This window comes from Cydia strobilella, chromosome 3 (assembly GCF_947568885.1).
Source record: "Cydia strobilella chromosome 3, ilCydStro3.1, whole genome shotgun sequence".
Classification (NCBI taxonomy): Eukaryota; Metazoa; Arthropoda; class Insecta; order Lepidoptera; family Tortricidae; genus Cydia; species Cydia strobilella.
This window is the reverse complement of record NC_086043.1, coordinates 16520557-16539722: the sequence shown is the minus strand read 5'-3', so window position 1 is coordinate 16539722 and position 19166 is coordinate 16520557. Positions and strand designations below refer to the sequence as shown.

General features: G+C 36.9%; 1 protein-coding gene across 2 annotated transcripts in view; it reads right to left on the bottom strand.

Annotated features, from left to right (window-relative positions):
• Positions 1-19166, bottom strand: part of LOC134755980 (arfGAP with SH3 domain, ANK repeat and PH domain-containing protein) — an 80023-nt gene that overhangs the window by 33792 nt on the left and 27065 nt on the right. For both annotated transcript variants that reach the window (XM_063692716.1, XM_063692717.1), the window contains exons 3-4: positions 13827-13975; positions 964-1218 (exon numbers count right to left, since the gene is read on the bottom strand). In XM_063692716.1, coding sequence (XP_063548786.1) covers positions 964-1218; positions 13827-13975 — 404 coding nt within the window. The remainder of the gene's footprint in view (positions 1-963; positions 1219-13826; positions 13976-19166) is intronic.

Here is a 19166-nt window from a genome sequence, read left to right as displayed (position 1 = left end):
AAAATAATAATTTATTACCGAACTACCAAACATCAAACTTGAAATATCGTAACTTTAACTTTATCGATATAAATATCGACATTGCGCAGCATCTGAGTAGCGAAGTTATTTGACATTTAGGATAGCGAATATTCCAGATAAACGTAAAGAATAGTGACAAAGGATTGTGAACTCTAAGTTCTAATTGATAAAATATAGATTTACTTAACGAACATTCGTAAATAATGCAATAGAAACAGATTTTTCGTATTTATCGGATTATATTTAAATAAATAACCACCGGTGATAGGAAATACCTCCACGTGAAAGATTTTTTAAACCGCTGTGATTTCTGCAGCTTAATACTGCACAATACGGCATTTTAAATTTAATTATCAATTTTTGTTAGACGAGCGTACGTACGACGTGAATGTCATTCGAGCATGAAGTTTACACAACAACTGAGCATAGTCTGTGCATAAAGTGAGTCGGTCGCTACTAACTGTCGGATAGACGGGAACGCCCACTTGCCATCTCCATCCTACTCCGTGATCCAGAGCCTGAATTCGGAAACCTAGGGGTGATCAATAAGACAATTAATTACCCTTGTGGTAACTCGCTATTCTGCGCTACGATACGTTGTACAATCAAATACTTAATATCGTTGGGACGAAGCGTAAAAATTATGTATACCTACACGATGTTATTGAGTGCTTGTCCATAAACTTGTACTTTAAATTTTGACTACATTTGACATAGAAACAGACAGATCTCTATTGAACAAGGTGCTCTAAAACTTCTGCACACTCAAACAAGTCAAACATGATTATGCACTCTAACGGCTTGGCAACTTCGCATATTGTTGAAGATCTTACGCGCTCGCGCTACGATATATTTAATAGCAACTGTGCAGTTAGCGCTTCGTTTGTCGTACGGCTGATAAGATATTAAAAGATAAGAATCACCGACTCAGATACAACTTACCTCACACATCTGCAACTGAAACAGCCTCCTTTCCTTCTCCATCTCGTCTGCTATCTCCGCGGGAGTGACCTCGCTACGAATGAGACCAGCTTCCTTCGCCTGCGATTTCTTCTCTTTCTCAATCTTCAGGTACTTGGACTCGTAGTCTTTGGATGCTTTGTCGAATGGCCTCTTTAGGTCGCCTTTGACGCCTCGGAGGTCACCCTTTAGAAGACTGTCCACCGGGAACATTACTATATTGTTTATGTTCTGCATCTGTTGACAAAATAAAAATTATACATTAGTTAGGACTCCCACCTCTCTTGTTATATCATATGGGGGCACGTAAAGTGTGTGATGTAACTGATATGGTGCCCGTCCTTCACCTTGTCCGATCCTACATCGGAGCTGATACCGATATTTCGGCGTTTAGTGAGCACGTTGGACCATTGGAACTCCTAATAGCTGAAACGATAAGTACCGGATCTATATCATCAGAAGCTCATTCTCATTATGTATCGGACGTGAGTCGTGACGACACAACCCAGTTCCGATTTCCGATATAGTTTTGGAAAGTGTTGGGTAAAGCTTTTGGTCTTCGGTTGACGCCGTACAGCTGCATTCAGCATTACGTTTTAGAAAATATTGCTGTTCTCCATGCAGCGATAGTATCATTGGAAGACCAAGTCCCAAGAACCAAGATATTTCATTATGCGAGTGCATCGCCGTAAACGAAAACTTGATTTATTCACGGCACTAAAATATGTAGCCGAGAATAAAACGGCTTTCTGCACCAGACATATGCAATTTCCAGTTAAGCAAACAGTAATTTGCCAGCAAGCACAATTTGTCTGGAAGCGTCGCCTAGGCGCAGCCACAATGCGTTGCATAACGCTTGCATTCCAAAAGCGACACGCTGTTGGCTAAAGGCGTATGGAGTGTGCAACCGCAAGATGTTATTTTTAGAGAGATAAAATAGGAAAAATAATGTTTAAGTACCTATGTGAAACTGTGCTGTTTATAATTGCTGTAGAGGCTGATAAAAATATATCGTCAGATCGTCACATCGTGTTGTAATTATAAATACTAGTTAAACCTAAAGCCCAAGTCGACGAGATATGGAGGCGCCTTAACTCAGTGTTGCTTCACCCTGCATTTTGGAATGACAGTTGCATTGCAAATAAAATGACTGTTTGTTGCCTAAATAAATAAATAAATAAAAAATGCCCGAATAGGCGCCAAGCACCGTGAACTGAATAACGTTGCCAATTCATATGCAGGTGTAGAATTTGGCAAGGAAACAGCCGTTTCTACAGCAGCCGTTCTATGAGCGCCGGGCGACACTTGCGAAGTCTAGTCGACCGTCAACTCAAAGTTAAACCAATTTCGAGCCACACGGAGTCATTCCAATCGCTTGACCATTCAGGAGAACCCGTAAAAATGCGCTCTAGGTACACATAGTTGTTACGGATCTCAACATCCCGAATCTCTTCTTCTTCAGCGTGTTTGCGCACACCGTTGGGCAACTCCACTTTCAAATAGTCCGATTTGCTTGCTTCTCCTACAGTCTCCCACAAAGCCCATCTGGCTGGAGGTCTGTAAGCCTAGGAGACGTCTCTCGGCGATATCCGTATATGTACTACTTAGGTACGTCACCTGATCTCCTCGTTTCGGACTCTGTCGCGGAGATATAACTACAAGACTTTAAGACATGCATTAGGTGTGTCCACGATTGGAAGTCACGTTACCTTGGTTCGTCCAATAATATGACTGGCCCGCGTTCGCTCATCCAAAGGGAATGCATGGCTGGATATTTACTTCTACCTCATTGAATGAAAATGTTAACTTGGTCCCCAAGTTTGCATACAGCGGATGCAGTTTGGGTCGAGTTCACTGATTTCATCTCGTTTTAGACGGTTTATTTTCTACCTTAGGGTACAGGTATTTTTAGCATTTTACGTAAGTAACATTATAAATAAACAGACTCGTTGCATACATCATCGCTGCCCCTAATGCACTTTTAATATTTGGAGCACGGTTGAAGTAGCTCTTATTCTTGTTACTTAAAGTATGGGAAGTATTGAGAAACTGGCCTAAAAAAGCTACGAACTTAATAAACTTTGTAAATGACCTAAAGGATACAGAGAGGCTTTGTAAAGAGGGTCTGAGTATAAATCTTTTCTCGATCCGGGCACAGGCGACAGGTAAACCAGTATAGAAGCTTTTTCAGATATCGCATTCTTGTTACGGACCTCAAGTTCACAGTTAGACTGGTTCTACTCTAAAAGTAAAGGGTAAATACATGGCATATTATGGAACCAATGGAGTGAACGCGTCTGTCAGTCGAGGGGAGATAAAGGGTTGTAGAACGTACAACATAATGAAGCCCTTCCTGGACATTGTTGTCGACCTGCTAATTATTGCACGTTGGGCAAATGGTTTGTAAAATGGCGCGATTTAATCAAGTGGAAACGTTGCGTTCAAATTATAAAGCATAGGTTGTCAACCGCTGGGTTTATCGAGACATTTTGACAGTAGATAACGGATATGAACCCTTGGATTTTAAACCTACATGCAAACGAGGTGTGCCATATAACTTAGGATTTTATTTAAATTTATTATTTACCATCTCTTTACTAGTTTTGTGCTCGTCTGAGGTGAATAATTTGATAAAACCTAACCATACTTGTATAATGTAGGCATTTCATTACGCATGCATAATTCTCAAATAATTTTGACGTGGTGCTTCTCACGCCACTAACCGTAACGCGGCTCAAACCCCTTATCTCCACGATGCAATGAAATTGCACACTGGAATCGAGCACCGCAATCATATTCCGCTTTATCACCAGAAAAGGCTAGATATTACGTTTTATCGCTCTTATCTCTGAGTATATTTTCTCCCGCAAGGTCTTGACGGATCAATAGAAGTCACCTAGAGCTTGTACTGGGCATCGTAAAGTGAGAAAAAGTCATAGCGGCGGTGTTAGGGTTTTTGCAAGTTATTTTATGTATCATATAAGGTTGTGTGCTCTCTAATCTAAATCAGAAAATAGAATCGACTTAATGCTACGATAACATGTATAAATCATCATTTTCACAACAAAAAAATGAAACCTCTAACGTCATGTCATGAAGCGATTGCGGATGGTATAATCGTTAGTCATTGCCTTGTTATGAAATATGAGATGCTAAGAGACGACAATGATGCGTCATTTGCATTAAACCTAACTACACATACGAGTAAGTTAGGTTTGGTTAGTAGGTAAGTAGACATTGACACAACACAGTCATGAGCCCTTACACTAAACCTTTGTCATAGGTGGACGAGTCAAAGCTGCAACGTCACTGCAAACAGTGCAAACGATTACCTACTGTCGCTTGTAATGATCTCGATTAAATCTAATTGAATAAATGTTTGTTATATATTATGCGTATTAATTATATCGCCTCACGGCCCACACGGTAATATTTTTTGCTAAATCAGGCATTGGTTTGTTTAAAGCAACTGTAACAGCAACCAAATAAACAAACCATGGTCATAACTGTATAAGAAATTACCAACGGGACGCAGGACATTATCTTAGACCGTCTTTTTTTGCATTATATTCCGAAACAGAATTATTAATAGTACTATTGAGGAAGCTTTAACTCACGACTAACCCTCTACGTTTTGCGCCAAATTAAGGGTCGAAGTTCGCACAGCGCATCGCATCGCATCGCATTGTTACTTCAATAAGGACAACGGGTAACCTAGGACATACGTATAAGTGCCATCTCAACCTTGACAGAAACATGAAGGAGCTGTTTGTTAAAGTGTTCTGGAACAAAGGATATTTTCCAGAGACAATAGCACTGAAATGCGATACCGGCCAAGTCCCGACTTGAGATGAGTCAACTGCTTACCGAAAGTGAAGTATTACACTGACATTTAAAACTTGTTGCCGGAATTAAGCTTGCTTAACCAAATTGACGAGAAAATTAAGTAGGTTTTATAGATATTTCTTGTAATTACTTTTAAAGGTTCAAAAACATTTATTTAGATAGTAAAAAAAACTATAGCACGAATGATAGATATAGACGGCTATTAATCCTGTTAAGTAGTAATAATTTACCTATTTACAATTATAACACAAGCCAAAACTATGTATCAAATTAAATACAACCCCAAAATGCGGGTTCCAGAAACCTCAGCTTTCCGATGCAGGAGAGGAATGTTTGGTTGTCAGTCCTAGTATTGTAACTCAAAACTTTTCAGTTACAGTTATGTTACAAATTACAAATACACGAACGCTTGTTGTCAAAGCACGATCTTCGCTAAGTCTACACTTAGCACATGCCTTTTCCACGGCGTTTAAAGACTTTGAAGCAGTTTTTGCGCACGGCAATATTTCTAGCTAATGAAATGTTGATGTAACAATGATCATTGTTAGGAATGAGAGCACGTGCGGCTTTATGCCTCTCCATTGTATGTTAAATAGATGTCACACGCTCAAGATGATATTAATATGTTTTGCAGAACGAACATTATGTCTGGTTTCGTAATTAATCGTTTACGAGTGAGTAAAGAGGCGGTTAACCCAGTTTGTTTTTTTTTCGTATGAAAGTAAAAGGCTGGGATGTTTTCTTTTTTATTCTCTCTTGAAGAATTTACAACAAAAAATTGTTAAATGTTATTTATTTCGTTAGTCAGAGCTGTTAGTTTTTGTTTATTCACAATTAGTATTAGAACACGATAATGAGTATCTTTACTTTCTATTCTTTTTACTGGAATGTTCTGCTCATGATTTTTTTAACACCGCACACCGTTATTAAATTCGTATATCCCATAGAGGACAACTTAATATAGCACCAATTATCTACGAATTTCGGATATAAAATCAGCTGCAAAAAACGTATTTTCCTTATTAGACTTTACTAACTGTTCCGATGCTCTAACAGACAAAAAATAAGGATTTATGATAAATGTTTATAATAAAAAACAACCAAACAAGTAATGCACAATCGAATAAAAACCGCTTCATAATTTATCTGCACGTTTTCAAACACGTCATAGCATAGCCCCGGGTTCGAAGGACAAAGGATTGCACGCCATGTCAAGGGCAGGCCAAGGATTCTGCGCAGAAAAGTTAGGGACCTTGCAGCCGAGCTGTCAAACAAGCCGAAATGTATCAAACGAATACTGAACTGTAAATCAAACTAACAGCCAGGGTCATAAAACTTCTCTTTCATACTTGCGTGTGGTCGGATCAAGACTGAAAGAGGTATATGACACCGGCCTTTCGATTGGTTGCGGCTACTATAGGCGCTGCAGAGTTAATTTGACTCACATTTTCTTACAGGCAGAATGACGCTTATAACCGGCCTAAAATAAACCTGGGGTCGTGTATCGTGATAAGAATGCTCGACATATTTTCTCCTCGATTTTGCTGTATTTATCTGATACAATGTAAGCGCTTTGTATTCTCATAGCGTAGCTTCCTTCCGTCATTTATAATAGCAATATTGACAAAAGGAAGATGAATGCTCAAGAGAATTCATAAGCAGATAAATATTGAATAAACGTAAGGTTCCGGGCGTCCCATGTTATGACAAAAAATAGACAAAAGGTTTTTTTCAAAAATTTCATACTCATGTTCCTTGTTCGTTTAGCAAGCGAATTAGATAGACTGCCCTTTAATTAGAATCGCGAAATTTAGTAAGGAAAAAATATTTCAAAATGAGCTCTATAAATGTTGATTGTATAATTGTGTATTTGTTATTGAAATTACCGCAATGACAAGTATTTTAAAACCACGCGATGAAATCATTTAATTTTAAAATTTTAAGATACCAACATCGTAGTTGAAACGAGGCTGCAATTTTACGACATTATTAAAATATAATATATACGTACGTATAAATGTCCAGTGATGGTTTTGAAACATCAGCAAATGGTTATTCTGCGATTGTGTCACCAAGGCAAGGTTTGTCTTTTGAAGCCACATCCGCACTCATTTTAAGGTGGTTCTTCTTGCGCGAATTTCATAAAAACTTTCTTGGGTATTATATAGGTTGCCTTTACTTGAATCTGTAATTTTTGGGTAGTATATATATTTCTATCCAAAATAAAAAATACTAGAAATTGATTAATATTATATATTAAGAAAAATCCCTTCAAAAACTGGTAAAATTTCGCCCAGTAGCTCAAACTACCTACATACTTATTGCGCAGCCTGGCAATGGTTGTATATTGCTGATTGGCAAAAGGCAAAATATATGATTGAAATATGAAATTTCAAAAATCAAAGTTTGATATTTTAATATTGTAATTGGAACGTCTGTATTGTCTGTATCAATGTCCCGGTTCGTTCGATGTACACAAGGCCACCGAAGATCAACAGACACGCTCCCGAATCAGTGTAGCGTATGTAACTGGCAAGGTAACAATAATGGGTCATCGCCGTGACCCATTTGCAAGTAAATCTGCGCCCACGCAATTTGCGTCAGCGGTTAACGTTTCGAATGTCGAACGTTCCAAGAAGGACGATACATAAAAACGGCTATTAACTGATGCAGTTTACTTTCGTTGAACGTATTGGAGCTTCGCTTTGGTTTCAGTCTGGTTTTGAAAGGAACTGGTATAAACCAATGAGTTTCTTGGAACCCATATGCGAGGAAAGGCATAGGTAGGTTCATAAAATGGTTATTGTTTCGCGATGCAGGTAATTTTCGAAAACATGTTGGAAGAGCTTTGCTTTGGTTTCAATCCGGATTCAATTCGAACCGAATCCAGGTTCGGACCAATACTATTGTACCTATACTATACCAGGTTTTTCAGTAAATAATACAATGTGAGAATGAGGAATCCGGATTGTCACTTACAAGGCATAGTTTCCGTTCTGTAGCTTTTGTCTGGGCCCATTTTAGCGAAGCGGAATCCTGGCTCTTTTAGAAACCAACGGAGAAAGCGCTAATAAGGTAGGAAACATAAGCTTATTAAAAAGAGCTTAAAGTATTGATACGATTTGGCCCGAAAAAATAATAATTTATTAGGATCATTTAATCATTTCTGCTACCTAAAGGTTGTCTGGGACAGATCGCTTTTTAGTGATGAGCCTGTTGTTTTCCTATACTTGGGTTCCTGTATTCTCTGTATTATTTTCTAGTATTGAGGTGCGCAAGTGGAATAAAGAGTATTTGTATTATGTTATTTTCTATTTATCAACACGCATAAGTGATATAGGTATTCCGACCGACTTCCAAGAAGTATTTACATCATCAAATAACACGAATACGTCAAAATTCTTAGCACCGCATCATTCGCGTCGGAATTTCTTACTAACAAAATTTCAAATTCCAGCTCTGGTATAGGTACTCGTACATCTACAAGTCCGTGATATACATACGTTAACCGACAATAGAGACGAGTGAATAGGTAGTAAATAAATACTGGTATTTGGCAAGAGGAGAGGTGGCAATTCAACCGATCGATCAGTCGAAGATATTAAAAAGATCGTGGAGCACTCCTGGATAAAACTAAGGTGACCAGTTTGGAAGGGAATCAAAGAACGACAGTGAGTTACTGACACTAAATAATAGCTGAAATGATGAAGAATAATTAAAAATGAAGAAGAGGGCCAGTAGCCACAAAGAGAGAGCCGTTCTCAGAGATGCTTTACCTACACTGGTTTAGCAGAAGCGATCACTTGTAGCTGGATATACTTAGGATCATTATTTTGAATGGCGCGTATGGCAAATTGGCAATACAAGATACAAGACATTTATTGGTAAAAGTTAATGTTTTACAGGTCAGTAAATAGGTAGGTACATAGTAGGTACAACATTTCTAGAGTAAGTATTTATGTCACTTAAACTTAATTATTATTAAATAAAACATCAGCTATCAGCACCTATAAATCGGAAAGAACCAGGACCTCGGTAACAAAAAGACACTACCACCAAAGTTGCATTGATGAAAAACGCAATGAAGATTACCAGTCCTTAATAATACTAGACTCTGTCAATAATGAACACGCGATAGGTAGAGTTTATCATTAGCGTGTTACATTGGTTAGCGATAATAATACGATATGGCTTATCTAACTTGAAATAATGCATTTATAGAAATGAGCTTCGAGATTCACTAGAGAATTAATGTGGCTTTGTTAATAGAAAATGGAAGGCGAAGCCATGGGAGTATATGGCCTGATATCGGATAAGAGTTTATGCAAATATTGTGTGCTAACTGCTAATATGCTTATAAAAGATTTATTCATAGGAAATCAGATTAAAAATTATAATGGGACTTTCTAAGGATCACTTCACATGAAAATGTATGATCTCTGCCAACTGTATAAATCTACAATTATATTTGTACTAGCTGATCCTGCGACTCCGCCCGCGTGGATTTCCGTCTGTGGCAAAATTACATTTTTGGTACAAGCTTTTATCGCTGTACTTTTCTTTCCACAGTCAACTAATACACATCGAGAGTTCGAGACAATTCTAAAAACCCCAAACTCAATTAGGTTTCGTGCTTTTATCACAGAGTTCCTATCTCCATCACCTCCTGTCTCCATCATCAGATCAGCTCGATGGTATCATAATATTGCATTGTCACCCGACATACATATGTATGCAAATTTTAAGCTTCATTATGGCTTCATTGGAAGTCGGGAAGTGGGTCAAACTTAACTTGCAAGATTTGACCCGTATAAACATACGAGTACATAGGTATGTAGCACTATGTAGCTAAGTACATTGCAAGTTAATAAAAAGTTTGTAAAAAATAAACAGTTTCAAAGGTGGATGCAATTCTAGATGTTGTTTAGCTTTACGATGATAGAGTTTGATATCTTGTCTCATCAGTGAAGGAGAGGTTCATCTGAGTAAACTGTTTCATTCCGTTTCGATATTTATTGAACAAGTTGCAGTTGTTTTTGTTTTTGTATCAAATATTCTTCTTATCATGGCTCAATAAAAGAGGTAAAAGTAACAGATTTATATAGTTTTTTTTAAAAGATTATAAATGCTACCTAATATAACGCTGCTAATATATAGCTAATGTAATGCTGTATAACTTTTCTGTAATAATAAATAATATATGTTAGAACTAGAAACTGGCCCTAACTGGTGAACTGGGATAGCTAATGTATGAATGATTCAGCCGCGACCAAACGTTTTGTGGGCGAAATATAGCGGTTCTCGGCACATTGCCTTAAAACGGTCGAAACACGAGACTTTTGTACCGTTTTAATAGATGGTCACTGCTCATGATTTTTACTCTTAATGGCGATAAAAATACGTCAAGACATACTTTAATACAGAAATCTCTTGTTGTAGGCATCAATGTACCATTTAGCTGTACGGATGATACATATATACTAGTAAGTCTAACACCACTGAGAGAGCAGTCTATATAGACCTCGACCGCGTCATTATGATCGGTCACATTGTTAAGAAATGATGGAACGATTGAGAAGAAGAAACAGGTGGTGAAATAATACACTCCAACAGTTCGAGTAGTAACTACGAGTAATCGATAATATAAGTATCCTTCATTTAGTGAGATGTTATTTCGAGTGTATGTATGTGACAAATACTGGAAAAAAATATCCTCCCTTTTCCGTCACTTGGTAAAAATTCAGCAGCGGTGACAAAATGAACGTTTTGTAGACAGACGGGAAAGTATCACTTTTCCCCGCGCCGTAGGTACCTAAATCCCTGGAGATAGTCGCTCCCGCAATGACTCAATTTCCGTCACGGCCCGGATTATGAAGGCTGGCCGGGTTCTTATAGGCTGAGCTTCTTTGAGATAACCAATATAATGAGACCTCGAGATCCGTAATAACTATGCATGATCGGAGAGTTTAATATGGTTTTCCCAATCGATTAACTCGCCCGCACTTGGTAAGCCATTAGAATGACAATGAAGCAACAGGGATTTGTAAGGGCTTGCGCTTGTCTTACTCATCATAGTCTTTTTCATTTAATAGTCAGTTGAACTTGCTGTAATGTTACAAAGAGTCTAATTCGATTACTTACGGAAAATAAGTTTTACCAGCTTCGGTCGGTTCCATCAGGGATTTCAGAATCACAAAATGAGATAAAAACTGTGTTTGTGTTTACCTTTGCATGTTATTGTCAAAATTTTGCTGTTGAAATCACGACCAACTTTATGATTAATACGTAATAAGGCACAGAGGCCAGAGGGTTTAATTCAGTTTACAAATTGCGTGTTATGGTTTATGATTCATTTAATTCCATTACCGTTTTAGACACCAATAGGGCTCCATTTCTCTAATCCACCAGTGCGACCACGAAACCGTGTCAGATTGGAAATTGACATAGTCCCACCGCTTCGTCTATTTTGAGACAATTGAGGATATCCCTTAAAATTCGAAATAAGTAAGCCGAATTAGCTCCAACGGAAATATTACACAAATGATATTTTTGTGACCCCTCGCCCTCTGAAGTATTGTAGGTATACCTAGTTACTTACAATGTTTTGCGCGAAACAAAATTAATAAATTAGCTGTCGTTCAATTTAGACTGCGATTAAGTGTCAAAATGTTTACTTACTGTAAAGAACCGTTTTATGCTTTCTAAACATAAGTTACTCAGTCATGTATCAAACAGTTTATGCAAATTTGGAATAAATGATCCATATCTAGTCAAGATGAAAAATATGAAAAATATCGAGCTGGACAATAAGCGTGTATTGCCGGTTAGCGGCTTTAATATTGCTATTCTAAAAAGCCGTACGTCATAATGAAATTCGTATGAAGATATGACTTTTCGGCGCGGGGAAGGATAGTACCAGTTTTGTGCAAACGCGAAACTGGGGCACATGCTAGTGCCGTGCCGGCGAACTGGTTGTTCGGTACACTTTTCTACCGCTTCACTCTATCAGTGATAAAGTGCTCAATAACTAAACTACTGGTATTTTGTAAAGTGGATTAAAATGACAGATCCAAGAAATGCTAGCTATAAACGCGCTGTTTAAAATAATGACTATAATGAGCAAAACACAAGCGAGTGAAATTGATTTAACTGCGTCATTTAATTTATTGCGTCGTTATGAGTAATATTTAGCTTTAATAATTTCCGAAGCATTCAATTTTTATCACGATTATTACGGTATCCCGCTAAAACTGGCTTTAAAATTCAGTGATGAAATTGAAAGTGCCATAACTCATCTTGATTGCTTTCTCCAATTACGGTTTAATATTATGCGGATCGGCGGTAACGTTTAGGAATCTAATAACTAACATTAAATATTTCTTAAAAGATAGCAATTATACGGCGTATCGATACGAATATTACGAATGTGCGTTTGCGGCGTGTACGAAATAATACATAGGTACTTAGTTCAATTCATACAGATAGTCGCGTATATTTATTTTTATAGTGTATCTGGTGGCCGATATTATTCAATAATTCCGTGTCTGTAGCGAAATACCTCTAAATTCTCTAGTCTATTGGAAGTGCTGGCCATAAGCGACGCAAAAAAAGTCAAGTTGGAACAAAGAAATTACGAAATACTGCCATAAGTGCGCATGATAATGATTTGATGGAATTATGAGTATGTTATCATGTATGTTATTTAAGTAACATTTTATGTTTTATGTAATTATAGGTACTATTTATTCCTAAAGGCTAAAGAAACCTAAATGTAATATCTAATAACTGATTTCTAAGCCTGGCTTATTCCTAAGCCAGAGAGTAGGCATCGCCATGCAGCAGGGGAATGTAGCCAGCCTCAGGGGCACCCTTCCGCAGGGGACAGACAGACCAGGGGACTTTTCATATGTGGGTATTTTTTCTTTATTTATTTTTTTAGATTTAATTTAATCTATAGTTACTCTATATTTAATTGTATTGTAGTTTGTATAGGTGTATAATTTATTATTTATGTCAATATTCAGAAAACACAAATTTTGTCAAATATAAAAAGAGAGAAATATTTAACTTAGCTAACTTAGCGGTTTCAGTCACGTATTTTTAGTCACTCGCGCGACATGTTTCGGAGAGCCTAGGTCTCCATTTTCAAGCACTAACCGTGCCTGAGTGAGTAGCGGTCACGACGGGCTAGGCTCTCCGAAACATGTCGCGCGAGTGACTAAAAATACGTGAGTGAAACCGCTAAGTTAATATGTCTCACGATAGTTTAAATTCAAATATTTAACTGATTAAAAACAACATGTTCTTGCACGGGCCAAGTAAATACCCAATGAATAGTTTAATGCCCGGAAGAACACTAATTAGTATTAAGTTCCGGGACACGAACACTTGATATCTCTAGCGAGGAAGCACTTTGACGACAGTTTAAGTTCCCTAATTAAATTAACTATTTAATATACATCAGTGCACAACGCTTTAAGCACGACAACTCAAGCAAACTTACGTAGGTTAGGTACCTACATATGTCGCAGAATTTAGAATGAGAAATTTAGCTTCGAGTTTGTTACAGATGAGGATGAATACATGAGAACAGCTGTTATTACCCTTACTACAGCAGAATTTTAAAGAAAGGATGACACATCAGACACATGGTATTTTTATCTGACATCCGTTGAGTAGTAAGTAATACGGAAAAAGTTGTCTTCGCTCTTTATTTTATTAATAATAACGTCAAATCGTAGTCGTAGTCGTAAATTAACATTCATCTATTCACAATACAACATAAATGATTGCATTCATGTTCTTGCAATAAATTATTGATTAATTGATTGAATAAATTTCACGGAAATTTATTAGTTAAATTTCTATCGACTCCCATACTAAGTTAGTACATGGACGTCTATGTGTAGGAATACTTAGTAACCGCGAGTTAAGCGGTATAATATAAAATGGACGCTCCATCTCATAAATAGTTGAGGTAATCTGAGACCGGAACTCACCAGCGTTTTCATAAGAGCGGACAACTCCTTAGTGACCACAGCGAACTTGAAGAATGCAGCTCCGATGTCGGGCTCCGAGTCTTTACTGAGAGCGTTCCCGCCCAGGCGTTCCAGCGCCCGTGAGAGGTACATCTCATTGTCCACGTGGGCTGAAACAAAAATTTACAAAGCATATAGAATAATACCAAAACAAAATTTGGAGTAAGGTAATTGCTTTAGAGATCCCTCCCAGGGGAGGTAACAGGTTACAAACCTGATATTACGCAATGACCAGATTTACCAGCTATAAAGTTTCATCGTTCCAATAAATCTGTTCTAATCTGTACCTACTCAACAAAATCCAAGACGGATTTGACTGACTTGCTGGACATTTGATTAGTCTCGCAGCTGGATTAACTCTCGTTGTAAAAAAGCTTGGGTAAATTTCTTAGTAGCTGTAATATTTCCTTCTTGCTTTCTAAAAGCGTTTATTAAGATCTTAATACAATTCGACTTAGGTTTAGTAGCACAGAAATGAAAAGGCTTTTAATTAAACATTTCGATTTTGTTCTTAAAAATATAAAGGTGTTATCGAGATAATTTCGACGACCGGTCTGGCCTAGTGGGTAGTGACTGCCTGTGAAGCCGATGGTCCTAGGTTCGAATCCCGGTAAGGGCATTTATTTGTGTGATGAACACAGATACTTGTTCCTGAGTCATAGTTGTTTTCTATGTATTTAAGTATTTATATGTATATTATATATATCGTTGTCTGAGTACCCACAACACAAGCCTTCTTGAGCTTACCGTGGGGCTTAGTCAATAAAAAAGTATTAATGAATTCAATGGATCCAACAGTGCTGATAAACTAACTTGTAAAGTCGCGCATACAGCTCGTCACAGACGGAGCGATAATATATCGGCCGATATCGGCAGATACCGTGAGATACGACAGATATCTGCGAGTATCGCTAAGCACCACACACGCAACGATACCAAATATATCGCTCTCTTTCAAGCACCTACATTGTGAGAGAGACGAAATATACCGACCGATACATCGCAAGGCATCTTAAGGCATCTGCAGATGCCTTGCGATAAGATATCGGCAGATACCAAAATATATATTGCTTCGTGTGTGGGCTCTGTCAAATAGTACGTAAAAGATATCGGCAGATGCCGTATCTTTCGGTATCTGTCGATATATTATCGCTCCGTCTGTGATATGTGTATAATCAAATACCAACACTCGTGAAAAAATAAAACGGGTGTCACCATGCTTATACCTAATAAGAAGCCAATATGATTTAGAAATAATTTACGTCTTTTAATAATTTAATAATACCTCTTAGATTCGACATACCTATGACCAGGAAATCTTTAAACCATAAAATTGGCAAATAAATAATGGAGAACTCTACCTCGTTTACACTGTTTAGAACAAAGAACTGTCATTTAAATGGAAATGGGTATATAATACAAAATGTGAGCTTTTAAAAATACACTGAAAAGTGAAGGATACTTATAAATAATATATTTAAACTATTGTAACAAGACACCCGAGTCCCGACTTAGGGCCTGGCCACATGTACGCGTTGCGACGTCGCCGACGCAACGCGGCGCGTTTTGCGGTGCCGCCGCCGCAACGCAGAAATCTGCGGCGCCGCTCGCCGCAACGCAAAATCTGGCGTTGCGTCGTGCGACGCCGCGCGCGGTACCGCAAAACGGTGCGCGGCGCCGCCCGCCGCAACGCAAAATCTTGCGGTGCGTCGTGCGTCGCCGCGCGCGGTGTCGCAAAGCGTTGCGCGTCGCCGCGCGCGGTGCCGCCCGCCGCAACGCAAAAATTAGGCGATGCGACTTGCGGTGCCGCGTCCGTCGTCGCGGCACCGCATTCGGCGCCGCGCTGCATAAGTAGTAAAGAATTCGACTACCAGTGTTTGGCTGTTATTAAGAAGGCGCGGAAATAAGAAGCAATTGAAAATAAATTTTTGGGTAAACCAATGTCTTCATGTCATGAATGATGATGGATATCATTTCAAAAGAAAATACGAGGCATTGAAGATGACTGAAAATAAATTTTATAACAATTTTCGAATGTATGTGTCGTGTTTTGAAGAACTTTTAAGCAAAATATCGCCTCTAATAAAGAAGAATCACATATTTAGGGGTCTTCTTGGGCCTCTGGAGATGTTGGGAATAACAATAAGGTAAGAAATCATAACTCATTTTGTATGTAAATTATTTTTATTCTTTAGACCATAATTATTAGGTAATTATAAATAGGTAAATATAAAAAAAACATGTAGGTATATGTCTTTTTGCAAAATCAACATGATATAAGATTGCCTTTGTTAGGTATATAAAATATGTTTATACTTGTGGCTAACTAAATCGACAACTTTTATTTTTAAATCATCATTTTTTATATACCTGCTAACATGACTATAATTAAGTTTTTTTAATACATTTTTTTGTATAATTGTTTTACGAAAATCAAAAACTTCCATGAAATTACAGTGGAACCTCGATAAGGCGAATTCCTCGTTAACGCGAAATAAAATGCCAATGCCATTCCCTTTCCTTCATAGTCCAAAACCTCCATAACTCGAAATATTTAACCTCACAAGACGAAGTAACCAACTATTCCCTTCACGACTATAACTCGAAAAAGATATAAAGATTGTACTTTCTCCGTTTCTACAATAACGCCTCTTTAACACTAATAATTTTTCGTGAACTCTCGAAACCTCGAAACCTCTTTAAAACGAACAAAAACCCACAAGAACCTCACTAAGTCGGTGTCCTCTACAAGAGGAATCCTCTTCGTTAGCACGTATTTTTTGGCATTTCCCATGAGATTCGTGCTATCGAGGTTCAACTATATAATTATAACTGTAATCGTTAGGTACAGAAAATCACAACTATGTAGTTTATAATTCTAAAAATAATACCACCACCATTTTACAAAAGCTTAAGTATAATTAAATAATTATACAAATTTGTAATCTCAATTAAGTCAACGTTCCATAAATAATAGTATACTATAGATAGGTATATATTTTTAAAAATCAACAATCGTTTATCTATAAATAAGGTTCTAATTATTACTCACTAATTCACCAACTGTCATACAGGCTTAATATATCTTAGAAAAAATCAACAACAATCACAAACAGCTTTACTTACAAGTCAACATTCCAAAAATAATTTACACGCCTTTAGAGATAATGACAATCAGGTAGTGTTCTAAAATTCTAAAATTAAAACCGCCACCATTTTACAAAATATTTTTTTTTTCTTTTTTTTAATACTTAATACGAAAGTGGAGGACCCGCGTGAAATCGCCGTTTCATACAAACGTGTAGTCCTGATTTTCCTCTCTGGTTATTAACATTGTTGAAAATATTTTGACACAATTTGTTGTATAATTATGCCCCTATGGTTAATATATATACATCAAATTATGAAAAAATATTTTCCATAATGTTAATATCTAGAGAGGAAAATGGGGAGTACGTTTGTATGGATTAGCGGCCGAACCCTTTGCTCTTGAGTATATTTTAATAATTTTGCAAATCTGTAATTACAATTTGAATATACAGGGTGGGCACAGGGATTCCGACACACTTTAACCATGAATTCTAGTGCCTATTTGGATAAAAAAAAAGTAATATAACAATGCCATAGAAAGCCTAATTTACGAGATATTCAATTATTTAAGTAATTTCGAAGTTAAAAAAACTCAAGGCTAACACGCCCTTATGTGACGTAATCATACATACCAAGACACAAACTATCACACATGCAAAGCAGAAGTGTTAAAAATAGTAAACTTACCTGTCACCTGCTATAAACTAGACAAGTGTCATATTGGTGTCGCATGTTGTCTTTTTCACTCTTTCAAACTAAAGATACGTTCACAAGTTAGTACTATCGTTAATTGATTTATTTTGTTCCAGAAATTAAGTAAATTAATTAGGCAATTTTGGACCCATGTTGATATAACATTTTTCTTTCGTAACACTGCCAGGAATCCACGGTTAAAGTCTGTCGGAATCCCTGTGCCCACCCGTATGTATATTATATAAATCAACTATCGCTTATATAAATATGGCTATAATGAATACTTGCTAAATCACCAACTTTCATACAGGCTTAATATAGGTATCTTAGAAAAAAATCAACAGTTTTCAATGTTTTCATATAGGTACAGTCTAGTTCACAAACATTTTTACAAGTAAACATTCGAAAAATAATAATATTATATAGGTATATATCTTATAAAAATCAACAATCGTTTATATAAATATGGCTATAATAATTACTTACTAATTCACCAACTTTCATATTAGAAAAAAAATACAGTTTTCATATAGGTACATTCGAGTCCACAAACATCTTTACAAGTCAACATCCAAAAATAATTTACACGCCTCTAAGACATTGACAATCAGGTTGTGGGGGTGGTTATATTATATTATTTTACTACTACAAAAAAATCACCATTTTTATATAAACAACTAAGTTTTAATAAAATCAAATTTGAGTCAAAGTACGTACCTACTTTATTAGTATTATATATGTGCTGCCTTTTTTTTATTATGAAAAGTCAAATTCAGATTCATTTGTCTTGTTTGATTCATTGTCGCTTTCGTTGGTCACTGGTTCGACAGGTGTTTGTAAATAATTAGGACCTGATGATGATGGGACTGTTGGTGGATAATTATTAAATGTTTGTTGGGTTCTTTGGTAACCAGAATCGTATGCTGACGAGTGGGGTCTTGGGTAACCATCTTGGTAAGATGAGTCTTGTTTTAACCTATAAATACATAAAATGAGTAAGATGTGAGAAGTTTGTTTATTACTAATTAATATTATACCTACTTACCTAAGTATGTGCGTTTTCAAGCGAAAAATAACTTGTTGCCAGTAATGCCAGTTGTTAATACGACACTACGCAGGAGGGCCTACCGCAAACACCGAAATTCGCACAATTCGGGAATCTTTCTCTTTTACTCCAATTGAGGCGTTATTAGAGTGTTCGCGGTTATAGCCCTGCCATCAAGATATATATGTATTATAAGGTAGTGAAATAGTCTTTGAAAACTGACAGTGTTGCAACGTGGTATTGTTTGCCTGTATGCATCACATTTATTTATGCATACGGATAAGAAATATTAATAAATTATTTAAAACATATTACTACCTATTTCTTATAGACATTAAATTGGTGATACAAAACACTTGATTGTGTCTCAGTTAATGCCCAATAGTATACTACAGTAACTCCGTTGTTAAAATTAGCTGTATTTAATTATCGCTAATTTTCTAATAAAACAAATAATTAAAGTCCCGAAGTGT